This window comes from Mesoplodon bidens (genome assembly GCF_964165515.1).
Source record: "Mesoplodon bidens genome assembly, chromosome: 13".
In the NCBI taxonomy this organism is placed as follows: domain Eukaryota; kingdom Metazoa; phylum Chordata; class Mammalia; order Artiodactyla; family Ziphiidae; genus Mesoplodon; species Mesoplodon bidens.
In genome coordinates, this window is record NC_138169.1 from 23890232 (window position 1) to 23910124 (window position 19893).

General features: G+C 56.8%; 1 protein-coding gene across 1 annotated transcript; it reads right to left on the reverse strand.

The window, feature by feature from the left end:
• Window positions 1-4606: 4606 nt before the first annotated feature.
• OSM (oncostatin M) lies at window positions 4607-7664 on the reverse strand (the record flags this gene model as incomplete). Its single annotated transcript, XM_081251672.1, has 3 exons — window positions 4607-5224; window positions 5858-5991; window positions 7631-7664. 3 exons carry the CDS (start codon window positions 7662-7664, stop codon window positions 4664-4666), a joined length of 729 nt encoding a protein of 242 aa, XP_081107798.1. The 3' UTR covers window positions 4607-4663.
• Between the last annotated feature and the right edge of the window lie 12229 nt (window positions 7665-19893).

Genomic DNA, 19893 nt, shown 5'->3' on the forward strand with positions numbered 1-19893 from the left:
AGACAGAAGAGCTGTGAAAAAAGAAACCAACAAGGAAAAGGGAAAATGAGGGAGAGAAAATAAAGAGGAGGCGGCTCGGGCACCTGTTCTGTGACAGCTTATGACGGCAGCGCCAACAGACCCTGCGTTGCATTGTTTCCCAGAAAACCTCTGCTCTGGCCTGGGAGGTGGCCAATTAACTGAGTCTGTCGTGCAGACAGGAAAGCCGAGGCTCAGCCCGGAGGTTACACGGGCCACGGGGCTGGGGCTTGAAGTCACTTTGCTGAACTCCCAAGTACTTTCCTGTCCCTTGAGAGAGAGCGTTTAAATCACATCAGAACTGGCGGGCAGCGAAGGCGCTGAGGCTATGGAGGCCAGAGACCCAGATCTGCCATTTGCAAGCCAGGATTTTGTTCTTTAAACAGACTATAAGCGCTGGCACCCCATCCTTGCCTTTTTCCTGCAGTTTCCCTGCCCTCCAGGCCCCCCGTCCCAGGAAACTTTCCATCCGTGTGTGTCATGTTCAGGGTTGACTGAGGGGCTGTGACTGTCACCCTGAAAAACTTGAGAAAGAAAAGAAAACCCAGCTTGTGGTCGATTCCGGCAGCAGGGTTGCCCGAGGACTCCTTATCTCTCTGACCCTGTACCAGCTCGCCCATGGCCCGCGGCTGCTTTGTCCCTTCACATGAGCCACTGGGGGGAGCATATGCTATTTGCAGGCTCACAGGGCATCGCCACTCTGGGAAAAGCATGCCTTGAGGGGGATCAGCTTCACACTGTGGTACAAAAGCATTATTAGAAACCCTCCCCCACTACCCCTCACGCCGGATGGTCATGGGAACCCTGATCTCACAGCAGTTGTCGCTGTAGTAGGTGGGCGGGGGGGGGGGGACGATCCAAGAGGGCTCGTTCTAACTCCAGGCGCAGACACCAGAAACAACCCCTGCAAGCTGCCCCGCCCGAAGCCCCAGGGAAGCCCCGCCAGCCACTGGATGGGGAGTTAAGGAGGAGGGGCCTGGGAAGGCGGGAGGAGTGGGGAGGCACTGGGAGGTCAGGATGCCTGGATGTGTTGGGGGCCAGCTGAGCATGTAGCAAATGCAGAGATGAGCTCGCAAATTTGGGTGGGCCTGAGAGCAGGGCCCTGGCCGGCTGTGCTGAGGAGTTTGGAATCGATGCCTCAGGCAGCAGGATGGGAGGGAGTCATCGAAGGTTTGTGAGCAGAAGACATGACAGTGAGATGTGTCCAGGGAGTCAGGACCTGGTTGGCGGTGGGGAGAGAAGGAGGCAGGTGCCAGGGACAGGGTGTTGGAGAAATCACAGGATCAATGGGGAGAGAAGAGGTTGAGGCTAAGGGAGGTTGAGGGAGGTGCGCTGGGGTTCTGGAACTTCAGTGGGGGCAATTAGGAAGCGTGTGGGCTTGGGGCTGAGTTCAGCCTTGAGGCACCCACAGAGCACCCAGCAGATGTTCTGGCAGCTGGGTCTGTGGATCTGGGACCAGGCTGGAGATGGCACCTGCAGCTGTGGTCTCATCAGAAGACAGTGTGGAATTGACAAGTCCTCACTGATAGGACCCCCAAGAACCCCACCCCAGAGTCTGGGGCTCCCTGATCTGCTTCCTGCCGGGTGGGTGCAGCTCCAGTTCAAAGCAGCCCCAGACACCTCTCCCGGGGCTTAGCCACCTCTCTAGAGGCTGGCAGGGGGCCCAGGCAGGGGGCCCAGGCAGAGGTGAAGAACAATCACCCTGGGCTTCCCAGCTCTTCCTCCGCAGACCAACTTCTACCCTCTCCATGGGCAGCCACATGCTGCCTTAGTGCCAATTCCCCTTCTGCTCCAGGAGCCTGAGGGTGCCTGGCTTTCGGTGTCTGCCACCTCCCACCCAGAGATTCCCAGCAGCCCAGCCCTAGGAAAGTCCCCCACCCCCATGCTGGGGCAGGGCAGAAAAGAGCAAGGCCGGCCCCTGCCTTTGGCCACACCTGGGTAGCACCTGTCTAGGCCAGGTTCCCTGCCCTGCTGCTCACTGAGCTCCTGCTGGGCGCCAGGTACTGTGCTGAGAACAGAGCAAGGCAGATGTGGTCTCCATCCTTGGAGACTCCAGGCTAGCGGGGGAGGGAGACGGCAAAGCAAACCAAGAGAGGCCCCCCACACGAAAGTTTTGAGAAAAAAAATAACCAAGTTGTTAGACCCAGAACACGATGGGGGTAAGAATTGCCGAGGATGCACTAACCAAAAGAACAGAGCACGGCATTGCAGACAGAGAGAAGAGCCTAGGCAGAGACCTTGTGGTGGGAGGGTACCCTGGGCATATTGGGATCCCAAAAGTGGCTGGTGTGGCAGGAGCCCGAGAGCAAGAGAGAGCCCATTGCGGGGCAGTAGAGACCCTTACTAAGTACTTGGTAAACAGCCTGGAATATATTGGGCGCTTGCTGGTTGGGAGTAAGAGACCTGGAGTTCTAGCCCCAGCACTGCACTAACTCGCTCTGTGACATTGAGCAAGATGCTTCCCCTCTCTGGGCCTTTTTGATAAATCAGCAATGCCCTCACTCACTATATCCTCATCCTTGAACGCTCGGAGCCTTTGCCCTAGCTCTTCCTGCCACCTACAGGCTCCGCCCCTTCTCCTGTGCGTCATTCAGTCCTCAGAGTAGACATCACCTCTTCCAGGCACCACACTGACAACCCACGTCACCTGACTCTCACTCTCTATTACATCACCGCTTTGTTTTTGCCAAGCTCAAGCTCACACTGCAGCCTCAGATGCTCCTGTTGGTTCTTTTGCTTGTCTGTTGTCTGTCTGCCCCCACACTTGGGAGCTCCGTGCCCCTGGGGACTCGTGAAATTGTCAGCGGAGTTACAGAGGCTGAAAGGTGACAGGAGGATGCTCCTGCCCTGGCATCTAACGGGCCTGAATTTAAAATGTGCCCACCCCCAGTAAATTTGCTCTGAGGACTCAAACTCTCTGAGCCTTGGTCTTCTTATCTGCAAAGTGGGTTATATCTATTGTGGGGAAGCCCACACAGGCTCTCTTCCACCCCATGTTAAGTCCTGTTCCCACTGGAAATGGGACTGATCCAGGTCACGTTCACAGGCTTCTGTGAGCCCTTCCTTTGTAGCTGCTGCCTCAGCACGTCATCAGCCTATAGATGACCCTCCCGAGGCGGGGCCCTGAGCATCCGGAGAGAGCCAGGTGGAATCCCTATCCACCCTGGGGCCCTTCAGGAAGCAGTTTCAAGCACCTACCAGGTTACAGGCCACATGTGAGGCAGGATCTATTATTATCTTGTCTGTTTCACACAACACACATCAGCACACATACCCCCAGCCAGACACCCACAAGGGCCCAGAGCAACCCATACACTCCATCCTTCCTCCCTCCCCTCTGGCTCCCAAACCCCAACACCCCTGGTCCCCAACTTCTCAAGAGAGACCCATTCAGAAACAACAAACACCTTGTCTGTGTTTGACATGCCCCACAGTCAGAGCCCCCAGCTGACTGGGGTGTGCGACTTCCCTTCCTGGATAGAGCAAGGACCCCCAAGCCCAGGCCCCAGGTGGTGGATACTTGTGGCCTTACCACATAGGGACCCCCCGCCGAGAGGCTCCCCCACATCCTGTCCCACAAGGCAGCAGAGAGACACGGGGGCTTTAGAAACCAGGCAAGTTTTAAATATATGTTGGCACAATATTAACATTAAATACACATTATAAATAAGCCTTATAAATAGGAAACAGATAAAAACTGATTTAAAAAATCTATAAATTAGTCATGTCCCTCCAAGGAATTGGCCCAGCAGCTTCTGGGACCCCCTCCAGGAGGGCAATGGTTTCAGCATAAGAAAATACCATGATGTACCACCAGGGGGAGCAGCCAGCACCCAAGACCCAAGACCAGGCGCTTCCAGGTGCTAGTTAGGAGGTCTCTTCCAGAGAACTCAGTCTGTGCCCAGTGGCCATCTGTACTGCGTGTCCCCATGTATGGAGAGAATTTGATATCCACCCTATGTCACAGAGTCCCAGCAACTGACAGGCAGAGAGGGGTTTACATGGTCTGGGGACCCTTGAAATCACAAAGAGAAAACTGAGGTACAAAGAGGTAAAGTGGACTTGCTGAGGCCACACAGCAAGTTAGGGACCAACCTTGGACCCCCCCCAAATCAGTGCTCTTTCTAGTACACTCTGCCCCATCACAGCTGCCTAAAGTGAGGTCATCCAGACATCCAGGGTTCTGGCCTGAGACGTGATGAGGCATAGGAGGCCAGCTCAGGCCCTGACCTCCCCCACCTTGGAACCAGGCCACTAGGGAAAGGAGGAAGTATGGGGGCAACGGCCCTGCAAGTCATGAGAGGGACAGTCCGGCAGGCCTCCGGGCAGCAGAGCAGGGGGTGGCGGCCAGTCTGGCCATGAGTCATCCTGTGTCATCAGACCCCTGAATCAATGGAAAGTTGGCCCCGTGTGGACCTGACCTGGCCACCCCACCAGACTGAGGAACTCAGGGCTGGGGGGCTCAACAGCCTGACCCTATGTCCCTAGCCCAGCCCAGAGGAGGTAGAGGGGCTGCCCGGCTCCCACCCCTTAAAGTGCACTTCTGAGAGGCAGGGGACAGAGGGGAGCAGGATGGCAGTCCCCGGGGCTGTGCCATCCTGCAGAGTACCTGCTGACCTTTCACCTGGCAGGGGTGCCTCTAAGGCTACCGGGGAAGCTGTCCCCTCAGCATGAGTCTCCTGTCCCTCCGGAAGGGCCACGTCCTGCGGGCCCCCCCTCTGAAGGGCCTGGCGAGGGCTGTGTCTCCAGGGGCCCGGCGGGGGCTGTGTCTCCGGCTCCGGCTCTCCCCCCACTCCCGGAGGACCTGCCCCACAGAGTGCATGAAGCGGTGGTAGCCGCGCAGGAACCTGCAGCTCTTCAACTTGTGCTGGAAGGCGTCTGAGGGTGGTGTGGGCGGCGGCGTGGGCCCGGGGCCTGGCTGAGTGGGCTCAGGTGTCTCCGCCTCCGAGGAGCTGCGCAGCAGCTGGGACATGCAGTGGATGTTACTCCTGAACCCGCGGATGTTCAGTCCCACCAACTGCTGGGCTTCAGGGAGGTCCTGATACAAAGCAGTCAGTCTGTGCAGGACGAGACCCAGCGTGGCATTGAGGGTCCGCAGGAAGCCCTGTCTGCTGAGCCCCCGCAGGGCGTCCTCGCTGGGGAAGGCCCCGGGGCACTCCCTGCAGTGCTCCTTCAGTCCTGGCGTGTCCAGGCCTTGGATGCGGATCTGTGGGGACAGGACAATGCAGGGGTGAGAGCTGGAGCCCCCACACACACACACACACACACACACACACACACACACACACACGAATCTGCTCTGCTCAGCCTTGAACCGCTGGACCTCATGTACCCCCCCATCCAATCCTCCCATTGTACAGATCCAGAAACTGAGGCCCGAGAGGGGAGAGGACTCCTGGATCACTGCAGGTGAGGTTAGAGGGATGCCGGGGGGCTGGAGGGGTGACCACACAGGTGGTGATTGTGGCATGAGTTGTGTCATTGGGGAGGTGACGGGAGGTGACATGAGCTCAGGAGGGTGGGACTGTTCACGCTACATCCTGGTGCCTAGACAAGGCCCGTGGTAGGTGTGCAATGAGCACATGGGGCAAATGGACGAATGAGGCAATGGAGTTGGGGTTCACACTCCAGGCCCACTCAGCTGGGGGAGCTGCATTGCCTCCTTGGCATCTCAGCGTTAGGCCTGGGATGTTCACCGTGGCCCAGGAATAACACGGAGACTCGTTTTCCCCCCAGCCTCAGATTGAGTGGGGTTTGGGCCTGTCTTCTCTGGGACTCACTGTTGCCCTAACCCCACAGTTCTCTGAGACTCAGATGCCGCCAGGGGCTGGTCACTCACAAAGGGGTCCAGGAGCGTGCTGGTGTCCTGCATGAGGTCCGTCTGACGCCGGAGCTGCAGGAGGAGTTCATGGTACTTGCCCAAGCACTTGCTTGTGGCCGCCATGCTCAGGAACAGGAGTCCGAGGATCACACCTGGGGCAGAGAGGGGACGTGCCACCTGCCTTAGTGAGGAAGCCACAGGTGGGTGCCTTTCAGAGGGGAGGTCACTCAAGCGGGCCTCAGAGGGCACAGCCCATCATCCCCGGCTTTTTGCAATTGGGGGCAGGGCTGGGCACGGTGCATGCATGGGGGTACCTGCTGGGGCCACCACCACCTTCCCAGCGAGTCACTGCCCAGCACCTAAAACAGTGGTTGCAATTCACCAAGTAAGACTTTGAGACGAGGTGGTGGGCCCTGGCTAGAGTCAAGCCTGCCAAACTCAGGAGCTGACCTGGGGTGGCCCAGGTGGGGCTGCTCCCCGCAAGTCCTCTGGGCTAAGGGGTGGCCATTGCTGCAGGCCCTGAACCTGCTGTAACAGACCCCACCCCCACGCAGGTGGGCTCTGGAGGGTTTTGCAGCCCAGGAGCAGCCAGACACCTTGAGCTATGTCTGCAGAACCAGGAGAGGCTGCCTTTCCACCCAAAGTTTCCATCTGGAAAGGATGTGTGAGACCATCTCGTCCATGCCCCTATTTGACTGACAGGAAAACCAAGGCTCCAGAGGAGAAGGGCTTGCTCAGGTCACCCAAGGCCAGCCCATGCCCCCATCTCTCATGCCTCCCTCCTCTCTCCGTAAGTGGCCACTTTTGTCAGGCCCACCAGAGATGCTGTGAGCCAGAACGTTCTGGGGGGCGGGTATAGTTACCACTCCCCCGCCTCCACCCACCCACCCACAGGGTCCTGGCAGCCACGTGGTCGGAAGGGCCTGTGGCGCAATGGCCCGGAAGGCAGTGACACCACCTTCCCTTCCTAAGAACTGTGGCCCCTTGGGGAAGATGCTGCTGGGGAGGCCAAGGGGCCGGGCGCCCAGGCATAATGACTACCAGGCACCCCTCACCGCCCCCTAGGTACCTTCTGCTGGGCTCGGGCAGGGGGGCTGGTGTGGGCACAGCACACGTGGGACTAGGATGCCTGCATGGGTGTGCGTCTAGATCTGCGCAAGGCTCGAGGGAACAGCTGGCCACACACAACAGTTGCGTCCCATCCACGGCAGGGGCCCCAGGCTGCATGCGGGGGTTCCCAGATTGGTGAGATTGAGGGTTCCAGATGACGTCACGTGGCTCTGTGTGCATGTCATCCTGTGGGTGTGGCTATGCATGCTGTGTGACTGTGTGGGCTCCAGGGCCCCCAGGCCCGGCTGACAGTGTCCATTCATCCCAGAGCCTCCAAATCGGGGCAAGAAGGAGGCTCCACAGCCCTTCCAGACGTCACACCATGATGCTGCTCAGCTTCTGCGGCTTCTTCCTCTGCCCCAGCACATCTCCCACCTCCCACCTGCTTCCCTGGCTTCTCCCGCAGTGACCCCCTTCCTTCACTTCCTTGCTCCCAGAGTTGACTCTACATCACCCTCCCCCTGGAAGCCCTCTGGTAATATCCTTCTCCACCCTGAGAAGATGCTCTGTTCTCAGTGGATCCCTCTCTTTGCCTGACCCCCTGGCTCTCTCCCCTTCTCAGCATCCTTCTGCCCGGCGCCTGGCCTCCCCTATTCCTGGAGGACAGAGGGTGCCCCTGCTCCCCACTGGCACCCATGAGCACAGCAAGCAGGTGCTGGTGGGGAGGAAGGAAGTACTTACTGAGTGGTGTCCTCCGCATACACTGTGCCCGCATGCTGGGTGACCGAGCTCTGGCCTGCGCCTGCCGGGGGTGACACCTCCAGGCTTGGAGCCCTGCGGGCTGGCAGCCACTTTATGCCCGCCGGGATGATTGGCCAACACCTCGTGAGGTGGGTGGGGAGGGGGAGGGGGGAGGGCAGGCCTTCTGGGAACATGACCCCAAAAACCAAAGTTTCCACAGGCGGCCAATGGGCGCTGGGTGCGGTGGCATGCCTGCTCCTCCTCCTGTTTTCTTCGAATTCGTTCTTCGAGGTCAGCCCCACGCCCAAGGATGATGCAAACCGCAGCCTCAGCCTTCCTGGGGCGAGCAGGGAGCAAGGGGGTCCATGCTCGCTGCAGGGTCTGTGCCCGGGGTGGAGGGGAGAGTCCACCAGCTGGGCTCCTGGAGGGCCCACAGCCCAGTCCCAGCCCAGGAGCCATCGGCCTCACAGGCCTCTGTGGTTTGGGGCTGAAGGGAGCGAGACATCTTCCTTCTTGAGTGCCCTTCCCGCCCTCCTGCCAGGGCTGTTGGGACATCTGTGAGCGGAAACCACCGGGCTCTGGGCACAGAGCCAGACCCAGGCTGGCAGCCCCGAGATTGTGGTTCTGGCCCCAGGACCTGCATACTCCAGTGGGGCTCTCAGCCATCTCCTTTCCCCCACGAGGCACCCCTCACATAACCAGCCTTCCCCATCCCAGGCCCACTGCCCACAGCCAGGCTCTTTTTCTATAGACAGGGCCTTCTGGGGAGAACCAGGCACTTGAGGCAAGAGAAACAGGAGATTAGGGTTCAAGCACACTGACATGCTGTGTGATCCAAGGCAAGTCGCTTAACCTCTCTGGGCCTCAGAGCCCCACCCACCCACCGTAAAATGAGGATCTGAAAAGTATTTCCCAGCCACCTCACAGGGCTGCTGCAGTCATGGACATACAAGGCAAAAGCCCTTTGAAGGCAAAAGGAAAGATGAAAGTCTGATTCTAAGTACTAGCTGTCGGGAGGTGGGGTGGGGGGCCGGAGGAGATGGGGAGTTGCTGCGGCGACCGTTGGGGACCAGGTTTCACTTTCTCTGAAAGATAGTGATCTTGAGTCAGTCCTCTGCTTCTCACAGATGAATGAAGGGGCCAGACACAGCGCCTCCCGAGCCAACCTGCTGCTTCAGCACAGGATAAACTGAGGCCTAGGAGAGGGCAGATGAGCGGGTGGAGGGGCTGGCCCCAGCCTGCATGCTGTGCCTGGCAGCCCCAGCACATCCAGCAGACCTGGACGAGGGTCCTTGGCCTGCACCCTGAGGAGCTCGGTGGGGAGGAGGATGTCAAAGGCTGAGGAGCCAGGTTGGGGCCCCTGGGGGCTGCCAGGGAGGCCTGAGCTGCTCAGGCCCTGTGGAGCCTGGACTAGGAAAGCCAAGGTGGCCAGAAGGGGGAAGGCCAGGCACCCTCCCACCCATCCCCACCCCGGCACCCATCATCACCACCAAGGCCGTTCCCACCAGCCCTCCCCTCTGCAGACACACCCACGTCGCTCACTTATGCAGTCGACAAACTTTCACTCGGCCGCGCGCTTTGCCAGGTGTTGAGGATCTAGCAGTGGGCAAAACCAGAGGCACCCCACCGCCAGGAGGCTTCTCCTCACCCCCACCCACTCCCTGGCGCCCAGCATGGTCCTCATCACACCGTTGCCACCCCTGAGGGCGGATTCTGCCACCCCTGAGGGTGGAATCCGCCACCCCAGTTCCGGATTCTCCTCCCAATAACGTCACTTCCGCTCGGTTTCTCATCTCGGTGCCCACCTCCAAGAGGCGGCTTCCTGGGGGCCCGGCCAGTCCGGGATCCTGCTTCATTTCACATCCCTGATCTCATCTTGCTACAGCCCTGGGAGGGAGAGCGGCCAGCAGGGATGCCTCAGCTCTCTTTAACGAGGAAACGGAAGCTCGGAGAAGCTCAGGGCCGGGCTCCAGGCAGGAGAGCCAGGTCTGGCTGGAGAGCTTCGTGCCCCTCTCAGGGTCCCCTTGCTGACCGGCCTCCACAGTCGTGGGACAGCCCGGTGCTTTCACCCCTCGGTCCAGAAGCTGTAAGATCTCCTCGGTTTAAAGAGGCCTCCAAGGGCTTCCCTGGTGGCGCAGTGGTTGAGAGTCCGCCTGCCGATGCAGGGAACACGGGTTCGTGCCCCGGTCCGGGAGGATCCCACATGCCGCGGAGCGGCTGGGCCCGTGAGCCATGGCCGCTGAGCCTGCACATCCTGAGCCTGTGCTCTGCAACGGGAGAGGCCACGGCAGTGAGAGGCCCGCGTACTGCAAAAAAAAAAAAAAAAAGTAAAGAGGCCTCCAAGACCCAGAGATGTTAAGGTCGCCCCTCCTTCAGTTGCCCTTTGTAGAAACCTTTAAGAGGAGGGGGGCAGTCAAACTAGGGCTGTCACATCTGAAAGACCTCGCTCTGGGCACGAGGCTTTAAACTTATATATTAGTTTGCTTGGGCTGCCATAACCAAACGCCACAGACTGGGGCGCTTAAATGACAGAAAGCTATTTTCTCACAGTCCTGGAGCTAGAAGTCTGAGATCAAGATGCCGGCGGGGCTGGTTTCATCCTAAGGCCTCTCTCCTTGGCTTGTAGACAGCCTCCTTTTCATAGTCTCTTCCCATGGTCACCCCTCTGTGTACATCTGTCCTGATCTCCTCTCCTTATAATGACACCAGTCACGTTGGAGTGGGGCCCACCCAATAGCCTCATTTGACCTCGATTACCTCTTTGAAGGCTCTATCTCCAAAGACAGTCACATTCTGTGGTGCTGGGAGTTGTGACCTCAACACATGAATTTGAGGGACACAATTCAGCCCCTAAAAGCTTGCAAGAAGAGGGTATGGTTGGAGGGCAGCAGGGAGCGGGGACACTGGCAGGGGGAACCCGGAGCTGGGTGGGAGGGGCCGTGATGTGCAGGAGGGCGGGGAGTGGCCCCAAGGTGAGGCCCCAAGGTGAGGAGGCCCCGCTCCCCATCCGAGCAAAGCGTGAGGGGAAGATGCATCAGCGTTTCTGGTGAGGTCAGCGCCCAGTGACGTCCCTCTCGCCAGCAGGAAGGGCTTGCAACACGGCCCTGCCGGTATAAATAGGCTCCCCGACCACAGGGCCCGGGCTGTCCCCTCTTCCCGGGCCACGTCAGGCAGGTCCGCGTGATTCGGAGGGGAAGAGAGGGCCGGCTTGGTTCCTCAGAACTGCTGCTTCCTTGCCTTTCCGTCCCACCCTCCGGCTGGGGAGCTCTCCATCTTTAAACGCAAGGACAGGATTCTGCATGGCCTGAGGGGCAGGTCAACACTGGAGCAGGAGGTCACTGGGCTGGATGCAGAGGCCGGCGGGGTGGGGGGCGGAGACCAACCCAGGTTCTGGTCTCCATCTGCTTGTGGGCCCAGTGTTCCTGGCCCAGTCACACCCCCTTTCTGAGCCTCAGTTTCCCCTCTGTAGACTGAAGTGCCACAACTTAGTACTAAAGAGACAAAACAACCCAGGTTTTAAATGGGCAAGTGATGTGAATAGACATTTCTCCAAGCCAGACACAAATGGCCAAGAAGTACATGAAAAGATGATCAATATCATTAGGAATCCGGAAAATGCACATCAAAACTATGAGATGCCCCTTCACCCCCACCAGGGCAGCTATAATCAGAGATAGACAATAAGAAGTGTTGGAGAGAACGTGGAGAAGGCAGATCCCTTGTGCACTGCTGGTGGGAATGGAAAAGGGTGCAGCCACTTTGGAAAAAATATGTCTCTTCCTCAAATGGTGAACACAGAAATGTCATACAACAAACAATTCCACTCCTGAGTATACACCCAAGAGAACTGAAATCATATAATCACACAAAAACTTGTGCACGATTGTTCACAGCAGCATTTATTCACAAAAGCCTGAATGTAGAAGCAACCCAACTGCCCATCAACAGAAAATGGATTTTAAAATGTGGTCTATCCATACAATAGAATATTATTCAGCCACAAAAAGGAATGAAGTACTGATGCATACTACAGTGTGGATGAACCTCAAAATCATTATGCTCAGTGAAAGAAGTCAGTCACAAAAGGCCACATAGAGACTTCCCTAGAAGTCCAGTGGTTAAGACTCCACGCTTCTGCTGCAGGGGGTGTGGGTTTGATCCCTGGTCGGGGAACTAAGATCCATATGCCATACGGCGCGGCCAAAAAAAAATTGATGAAAGGCCACATAAAATTCTGTTTATAGGCAATGTCCAGAATAGGTGAATCCATAGAGACAGAGAGTAGATTAATGGTTGCCAGGGAGTGGGGGATCTGGGGACCAGGGGTAATAGCTTATGGGTACAGGGTTTCTTTTGGGGGGATGAAAAGTTTTTGAACTAGATGACTGCACAGTCTTGTAAATATACTGAAAACCACTGAATTATACACTTCAATGCATTTGATGGTATGTGAATTGTATCTCAATTTTGAAAATGCAGGAGCCAATGCTGCCTTACTGGATGGTCAGTGTAATTCAGTGAAGAATGCACGCCAGTTCCCGGCCCATAGCCAGTATCCAATGACCACTTATCCCTCCTGCCACTGGGGCAGATGAAGGTGCGCATTTGCTTATGTCACAGGGTGACTTTTTGGGCGGTTGGGAAACACGCGTTACATAAACACCGGGTGAGCAAGGATCTTCCAGGGCCCCCACGAGGTCAGTGAGGTCACTGTCAGCTGGGGGGTCATTTGACTCAAGACCTGCCACAGTTCTTCTGGGACCTGGTGTGTCCATGGGGATGGGACTCCATGCCCTCCCCTGCACCCAGTAGCTCTGCCCAGTTGGGTAACTGACTGATCCTCCTTCCAAGGGCCTGAACACCTATTCAGGGAAGGGCAGAGGTGGTGGGGAACTGACTACTGTGCAGGAGCCTCACGCCAGCCATCGGCCCCCAGACCAGGCCCTGCCACGGCGAACCCCTAGGCAGAGAGGAAGGCAGGTGGGGGCTGATTCGTCTACTATGAGGTGGAATAACCAGGAGCTGAGGGTGCAGACGACCCGCACCCCCAGGCCACCCTCTCTGAGCCCAGGGTCCCCTCTGTGAGATTCGGGGACAGGCGAGATGACCACAAAGGACCCACAACCCTATAAAGCCCCAGGGGTCCCATGGCAGCTCTAAACACTGAGATGGCTCTGTAAAGAAAAGCAAACCTAATCATTAAACTGGATCAGGAAGTCCAATGGAGTTCTGACTTTTCTCATGATGATAACGCCTATTTTGAAACATCAAATTCTTTTTGTTTTTATTTATTTATTTTTATTATTATTATTTTTTTTCCGGTATGTGGGCCTCTCACTGTTGTGGCCTCTCCCGTTGCGGAGCACAGGCTCCGGACGCACAGGCTCAGCGGCCATGGCTCACGGGCCTAGCCGCTCTGCGGCATGTGGGATCCTCCCGGACCGGGGCACGAACCCGTGTTCCCTGCATCGGCAGGCGGACTCTCAACCACTGCACCACCAGGGAAGCCCTCTTTTTGTTTTTAAATAAATTTATTTTTGGCTGTGTTGGGTCTTTTTTGCTGTGCACGGGCTTTCTCTAGTTGCAGCGAGCGGGGGCTACTCTTCGTTGCAGTGCACAGGCTTCTCATTGCGGTGGCTTCTCTTGTTGCCAGAGCACAGGATCTAGGTGTGAGGACTTCAGTAGTTTTGGCACATAGGCTCAGTAGTTGTGGCTCGCAGGCTTTAGATCTCAGGCTCAGTAGTTGTGGCGCATGGGCTTAGTTGCTCCGCGGCATGTGGGATCTTCCCCAGGTCAGGGATCGAACCCATGTCCCCTTCATTGGCAGGCGGATTCTTAACCACTGCGCCACCACGGAAGTCCCAAAACATCACATTCTTGCCAAAAATGTCTTGATGCCCCAGGCACATGCTGTCTGCCCAGTGGTGACATTCAGGCCCATTTCTGCAGCTCTTCTGGGTGCCGGGCCCAGTTCCAGGCCTTTCACATGGGCCAGATCCCTGAATCCTCAAACCTCCTAATGAGGCAGAAATCATGGTCGCCGCCCGGTACGTGGCGAAACTGAGGCCTGAGAGGTGGGGAACTTGGTGGAAGGTCACACAGCTGGGAGGGAGCAAAGGATCAACAGAAACAAAAACCAGCGGCTCCCAGAGCCGGGAGAGGGGAGGTTGGCTCTCATGGGGGCGGCTGCCTGGGGAGGACTTGGCGGCCGAGGTTGGTATTTCTGCAGGCCTGCAAAGACAACGTTGGTTTCATTGGCAGAAAGTCAGAAAAGAAATGCTACAAATTCCAGGATGAGAGAATTGCATGAGCTGATGGGCAAATAGGACCTCACTGGACCAGTTTAGAGAACAGTGGGTGTGGCTGGAAGTCGAACAGGGAGGAAGGAAGGCAAGGAGGGAGGGGAAAACCAAGCCACCACAAAACAGCTTTGCTGCCATTGCAGCCCCTCCGGAGGGTCTTGTACAACACAGCTTGGTCCCATCCTCTTGCTCAAAACACTGCCTGGCTTCCTGTTGCCATTCGGATAAGGCCAAAGTCATCACCTCAGCCCCCCAGGCCCTGCCCACCTCCCAGCCTCACCCAACAGCTCTCTAGCCCGCCACTTTCTCTGACCTTCCTCAGCCCCACGGAGGAGCTGAGCTCTCACCCCAGGGCCTTTGCACATGCTGTACCCACTACCTGAACACTCCACCTACTGAACTGCCATCAGACAACAAGGTTCAGTCCAAGCTTCACCTCTTCCAGTGAACTTCCTTTACCCCAGCCTGGTTCCTGCTCCCTGACCCCACCCCAGAGTACCACGTACCCCTCTCTGTAGCATTTTTCAGAATTGTAAACTCTTACAACTGTGGAGTTGTCTCCCCAGCCAGACTGTAAATTCCAAGAGGGTGTGCACTCTGGTGGTGGCTCCCCATTGCCTGTCTCCAGAGCACAGCACAGGCCCCAGAACGTAGTAGGGGCTCAATAAATCGTTAGTGAATGGATGGATGCATGGCCATACAGATGTGGCCATCTGCAGAAGCCCTAGGCTACAGGGCCCCGGTGCAGCCCCATCCCATATCCAGTACACCTGCAGCCGGGCCTCTACGAGTGCAGGCCGACCTCGCTACCGGGTGGGAACAGGCCCTCTTGGAGCCTTTCCCATGCCCTCTCCCCAAGGACATCAGAATCACATCACTCACAATACACCAAAGCATGTGATCTCTTTTTTTCAGGAAGCCTCGATTTTAAAGACACCAACTTTTTCTTTTATGATGATTTTTCTAAAGCGAATTCAAAACCTATTCTTTAGCCACTGCAGATTTCAACACTTTCCTGGAGAAACAAACTGAAAAAGAAAAAGCCAAGGCATTTCTCCTGCTTCCTTTAAAGAATTCATTTCAGAACAAATTCTACATAAGCGGCACCTGACAGCCTCGTAGAAAGGGGCCGGTCTTCACTGGAGGAGACAATCTTACAGTCCCTCATTCAACCTGTATTTAATAAGTAACAGTGTGTGGGGGGCACCAGGCCAGGTGTGGGGGATAAATCAGCAAGAAAGACAAGGCTAACCTACAGGAGGGTGAAGTTACCGTGAAGGATGAATAAACACACAGGCCAATATCCAGCACATGGAGGGGCTTGGAAGACCCATTTGCCGGGCTGCTCCTTTCTTGCCCCAGAAGGGGTCCGACCCAGCCTGGTCTTCGTGGTACCCCGGGGTTTAGCAATGCACCTGCATCCTGAGCAGGTCCAATCAGCATCCTTCCCAGGAATAATGGCAGACCCAGGAGACACGCCTCCCTCGCGTGGCTAGGGTTTCTGCGCTGGGACGTCACGAGGCGGGGGTGGGGTCCTGCCAAGTGGGCAAGAGGGTGGCTGGTGCAGCCAGGAAGGCCAAGGGATTTCCCTGAGTCCCTGGTCCCTGCACGAAGCCAGGGCCAACCACATGGCAGGTCCCAACTACACAGGACGTGATGAGAGTCCCGTTCCTGCTAGTTGAGCTGGTTTCCCGGCACTTGCCATGGGGAGTCCTTAGTCCTCACAAGCATGAGGATGGGGGCAGGAGGGGTGGAGGGCACGGAGGAAGGAAGTAGGATGGGCTGAGCCTGCTCTGGGTGCCAGCTGCAGCCAAAGCTCAGAAGCTTTGCTCAACAGAGAATGCAGCTGGAAGAAGATGGGGGAACAAGCCAGGGTCCCCATGGGGCTGTCTACAAATTGGGACACAGAGGCAGGACTCGCTCGCAGGGATGCCGATTACTGGTCTGGAGGAAATGACCTGGGACAGGTGCTGGGAAGACTTGCTTTCTTCCTCCTCTTGTTCTTGGGAACACGCTAAGGAAACTCTGAGCATTTATCTTGTTATGAAAAAACAAACCTCCTGCAGCTCCAAGGGGAGAAAAGGCCATCAAAGCTTGCTCTGTCCAAGGGCCAGTTGGTGGCCATTCAATGGGTGATGGGGTGTGACCAGCTGGCACCAGGTCACCCTGTCCACAGCCAAGTGTGTAAGGAAGAGAAGGGGGACAGTGTGGCATTAAACACAACTGCTGGGCATCCCCACAGTCAAGAAGGCAGTTTACCAGGCAAAAGGTGGGAACAACCCAAATGTCCATCAACGGATAATGGATAAAAAAAGTGGTTATGTCCATACAATGGGATATTATTCGGCCATAAAAAGAATGAAGTACTGACACACGCTCCCACCTGGATGCACCTCAAAAACATCATGCTGAGTGAAAAGGCTAGACACCAGAAGTCACATATTAGATGATTCCATTTACAGGAAATGTCCAGAGTACTGAAATCCATAAAGACAGATTGGTGACTGCCAGGGGTTGGGGGAGGGGAGTGGGAAGTGACAGCTAAGGGGTATAAGGTTTCCTCTTGGGGTCATGAAAATGTGTTGGGAACTAGAAAGAGGTGATGGCTGCACAACTCTGTGAATGTACTAAGTGCCACTGAGGTAGCTATTCACTTTGTTTTTCTTGGCCGTGCTGCGCAATCATGCCCCCACCAGGGATTGAACCCTGTGCTCCCTGCAGTGGGAGCGCAGAATCTTAACCACTGGACCGCCAGGGAAGTCCCACTATTCACTTTTAAATGGTCAACTTTACATTATGTGAATTTCACTTCAATTAAATAAAAATTTAAGGCAGAGTTAAGAACACAACTCCAGGAAAACCAAGAGGCTGGGAAGCAGGAAGTCGACTCCAAAGGGGCTGGAGAGAGTCAGAGGGTCTCCCACAGCCCCTCCTGTGTTATTGCCCGGTGAGCACCTACCTGTGCATGGGTTTTTAAAAAAAAATAAATGTATTTATTTATTTATTTATTTTGGGCTGCGTTGGGTCTATCATTGCTGCGCGCGGGCTTTCTCTAGTTGCAGCAAGCGGGGGCTACTCTTCGTTGTGGTGTGCGGGCTTCTCATTGCAGTGGCTTCTCTTGTTGCAGAGCACGGGTTCTAGGCACACAGGCTTCACTAGTTGTGGCACGTGGGCTCAGCAGTTATGGCTCGCGGGCTCTAGAGCACAGGCGCAGTAGTTGTGGCGCACGGGCTTAGTTGCTTCACGGCATGTGGGATCTTCCCGGACCAGGGTTCGAACGCGTGTCCCCTGCACTGGCAGGCAGATTCTTTACCACTGCGCCACCAGGGAAGCCCCTGTGCATGGGCTCTTGTCAACTTAGAAAAGGCACACCTAAATTTAAAAGGCCAGGGTATGCCAGCTCAGGACAGGGCCTGGAAGCTGCCTGGAGTGGAGGCTCCTGGTTTGAGGAGAGAGCAAGTATAGGTGAGACACTGGAGGGGGAGGGGGCCAGGGGTGGGGTGGGGATGGGGGGGCTGGTCTCAAAGACAGAGCAGGGGGGCTGCGGAAGGCTGGAGGCAGGGGAGGGAGGGAGCACATTAGTGCTGGGGAAAATATGCTTCTGCAGCCAGAGGAGAGGGAGACCCAGGCAGGGAGACCAGCGGGAGGTCTGGGGTGGCCACATAGGCAAGGACAACCGTGGGCTGACTCAGGGCCCTGGGAAGTGGGGTTGCTGGGCTGCAGAGGGCACTGGGGCTGGGTCACTGCAGAGAGCTCAGGCTGAGGGGCGTATGCACAGGGGGACAGAAAGCAGGGCTAGGCTCCCTTCGGGCTGTAGACAGAAGAAGAGGGACAGAGAAGTGGGCAGAGAGGGAAGAGGGAGACGGGAGAGGCTGGGGCGGAGGCGGCCCGGGGCGGAGGGCAGAGGTGAAGAGGTAGGGCTTGGGGGGCTGGGCAGCACAGCCCACCACTCCCCAGGGGAGGGCAGGAGCTGGGCCTTCTGGTATCAGGGAGAAGGAGAGCAGGGGGCCCTGAGGGAATGTGGGTCCACAGAAGGAAAGTGGACAAGAGGGTGTACACGGGCACAGGTGTGAATGTGAAAACAAAAGATGCAGACGTGTGCACGCACATGTGGACATAGAAAAACTGCCCCAGCCACAAAAACAGACACACAGAAATACATGCCACAAACGCTCACACACACGCATAGATGCACACACCAGCCACACATACATGGGACACATGCAGACATGGAGCCAGGCACACAGCTGGTGTTTATAAGAAATTGGACGCATGCACAGCCATAGACATCCAGACCTCCGACATGGAGCCATAAGTACAAGGACACACGGACACTGAGACACACATGTAGACACACATACACTTTCTGGTCAAAACAGACTTGCCTGTAGATGCCCATGAAGGCCTGCACACTGTGAATGCACACACCGGTGCAGCACACCCATCCACGTGGCACCGTGACCAACCCCCTGGGAAAGGAGCTCTGGGCAACCCCATTTGAGATACCCCTGGCTCGGGAACCCCAGGACCACGGCTCGCCTGGGAAAGTGAAACACAAACCCCGCCTGTTGCCCAACGGGCTCACCCAGCCCAGCCCGGGGTCTGGGAGGAGGCAGGGCCGCGCCTCACGTGCCCGCCCACGCGCCCATTGCCACGCACTCATTGCCACCAGCGGCAGACACCCAGTCACCAACGCAGACAGCTGGGATTGAGAGGGATCTTGCAAAATCCTCCCGGTCCCTCAGGGTTCAGCTAAAATATCCCTTCCCCCAGGAAACCTCCCCAGGCCCCTAGGGGCACTATTGACCTTCTTTTTGAATAATGGTTCTGCCATGCCCAGCTGTGTGACCTTGGTTAAGTCACTTCACCCCTCTGTGAAGTGCTTCGTTTCCCCTGTGTAAAAGGGGGATAATGAGAGCGTGTGTTGAATACATGAATTAATGGAACACACTGCTCCCCTCTCCCACGTACAGATGGGGAAGCTTCCCTGGGCTCACAGTCAGCCAGCTGCAGACGGCTGCCCCTCCTTCCTCCTGCTTGGACCAGTCCCACCCCGTGGGACCAGGTAGAACATGGAGAGGGCGTGGCCTTATTCTCCCCTCTATGTAGGAAAATAACCCCACTTTGGAGCAACTTGGTGAGCGTGGGACCTCACGGCCCTACGCAGCTGGGGTGGGGGTGAAAACCTTAAACCCTGAATTTCTGCTCAAATGCCTTCGAGGAGGGCTGAAGAGGTCACTTCCTCTGTATGAACACGGAGATCAGAAAGGGTAGAAATGAGCCTGGGACTCTTCACGCCTGAGGTTTGCTCATCTCCCGTTCCCACCCACCCAACAGCCCCCCACCCTGGTTCATATCCTCCCAGCAGATGCCGGACGTGGGGCTGAGGGGCTGAGGGACTGCGGGCAGGGCCCTCCCCGGGCATGGGCTGCATCCTTCTGAGAACAAGCACTCAGGCTCAGCAGTCCTTGGCCTCACGCTCAGGAGTGGCCGCGCTGAGGCAGACAGGTGGACTGGGGCTCCAGGTGAGCCAGCAAGCGCCCCCAACCTCAGTTATGAATGACCCAACCCGAGGCCTGGGCTGACCAGACCGACTTCCTTTTCCCTAGAACTCTCTGGAGCCTGGGTGGACAAGGAAGTGGTTCTGCGAGTCCCCCCTCCCCCGGCCCGGGACAGCTCAAGGCCTACCTGTCAGACAGCACCCAGCGCATCAGCTGTGCGAGAAGACCAGGGTCATATCCCCTTCCCAGATAAGCTGTGTTCTCCAGGCACTTCCCAAGCCCTGTGCCCCAACCCCAGGGAGGTTTCGGTCTCCTGCACTCCCTGAGCAGGTCTCCCCATCTGTAACCTGCCAAGAAGGCCGAGAGCTGGCCCAGTGACCCCCAAGGACCCTAATGCCCTGGGAGCTAACAACTCCACACACAATTGCACGCATGTGGCGGAGACGCAGGTGGACATGCT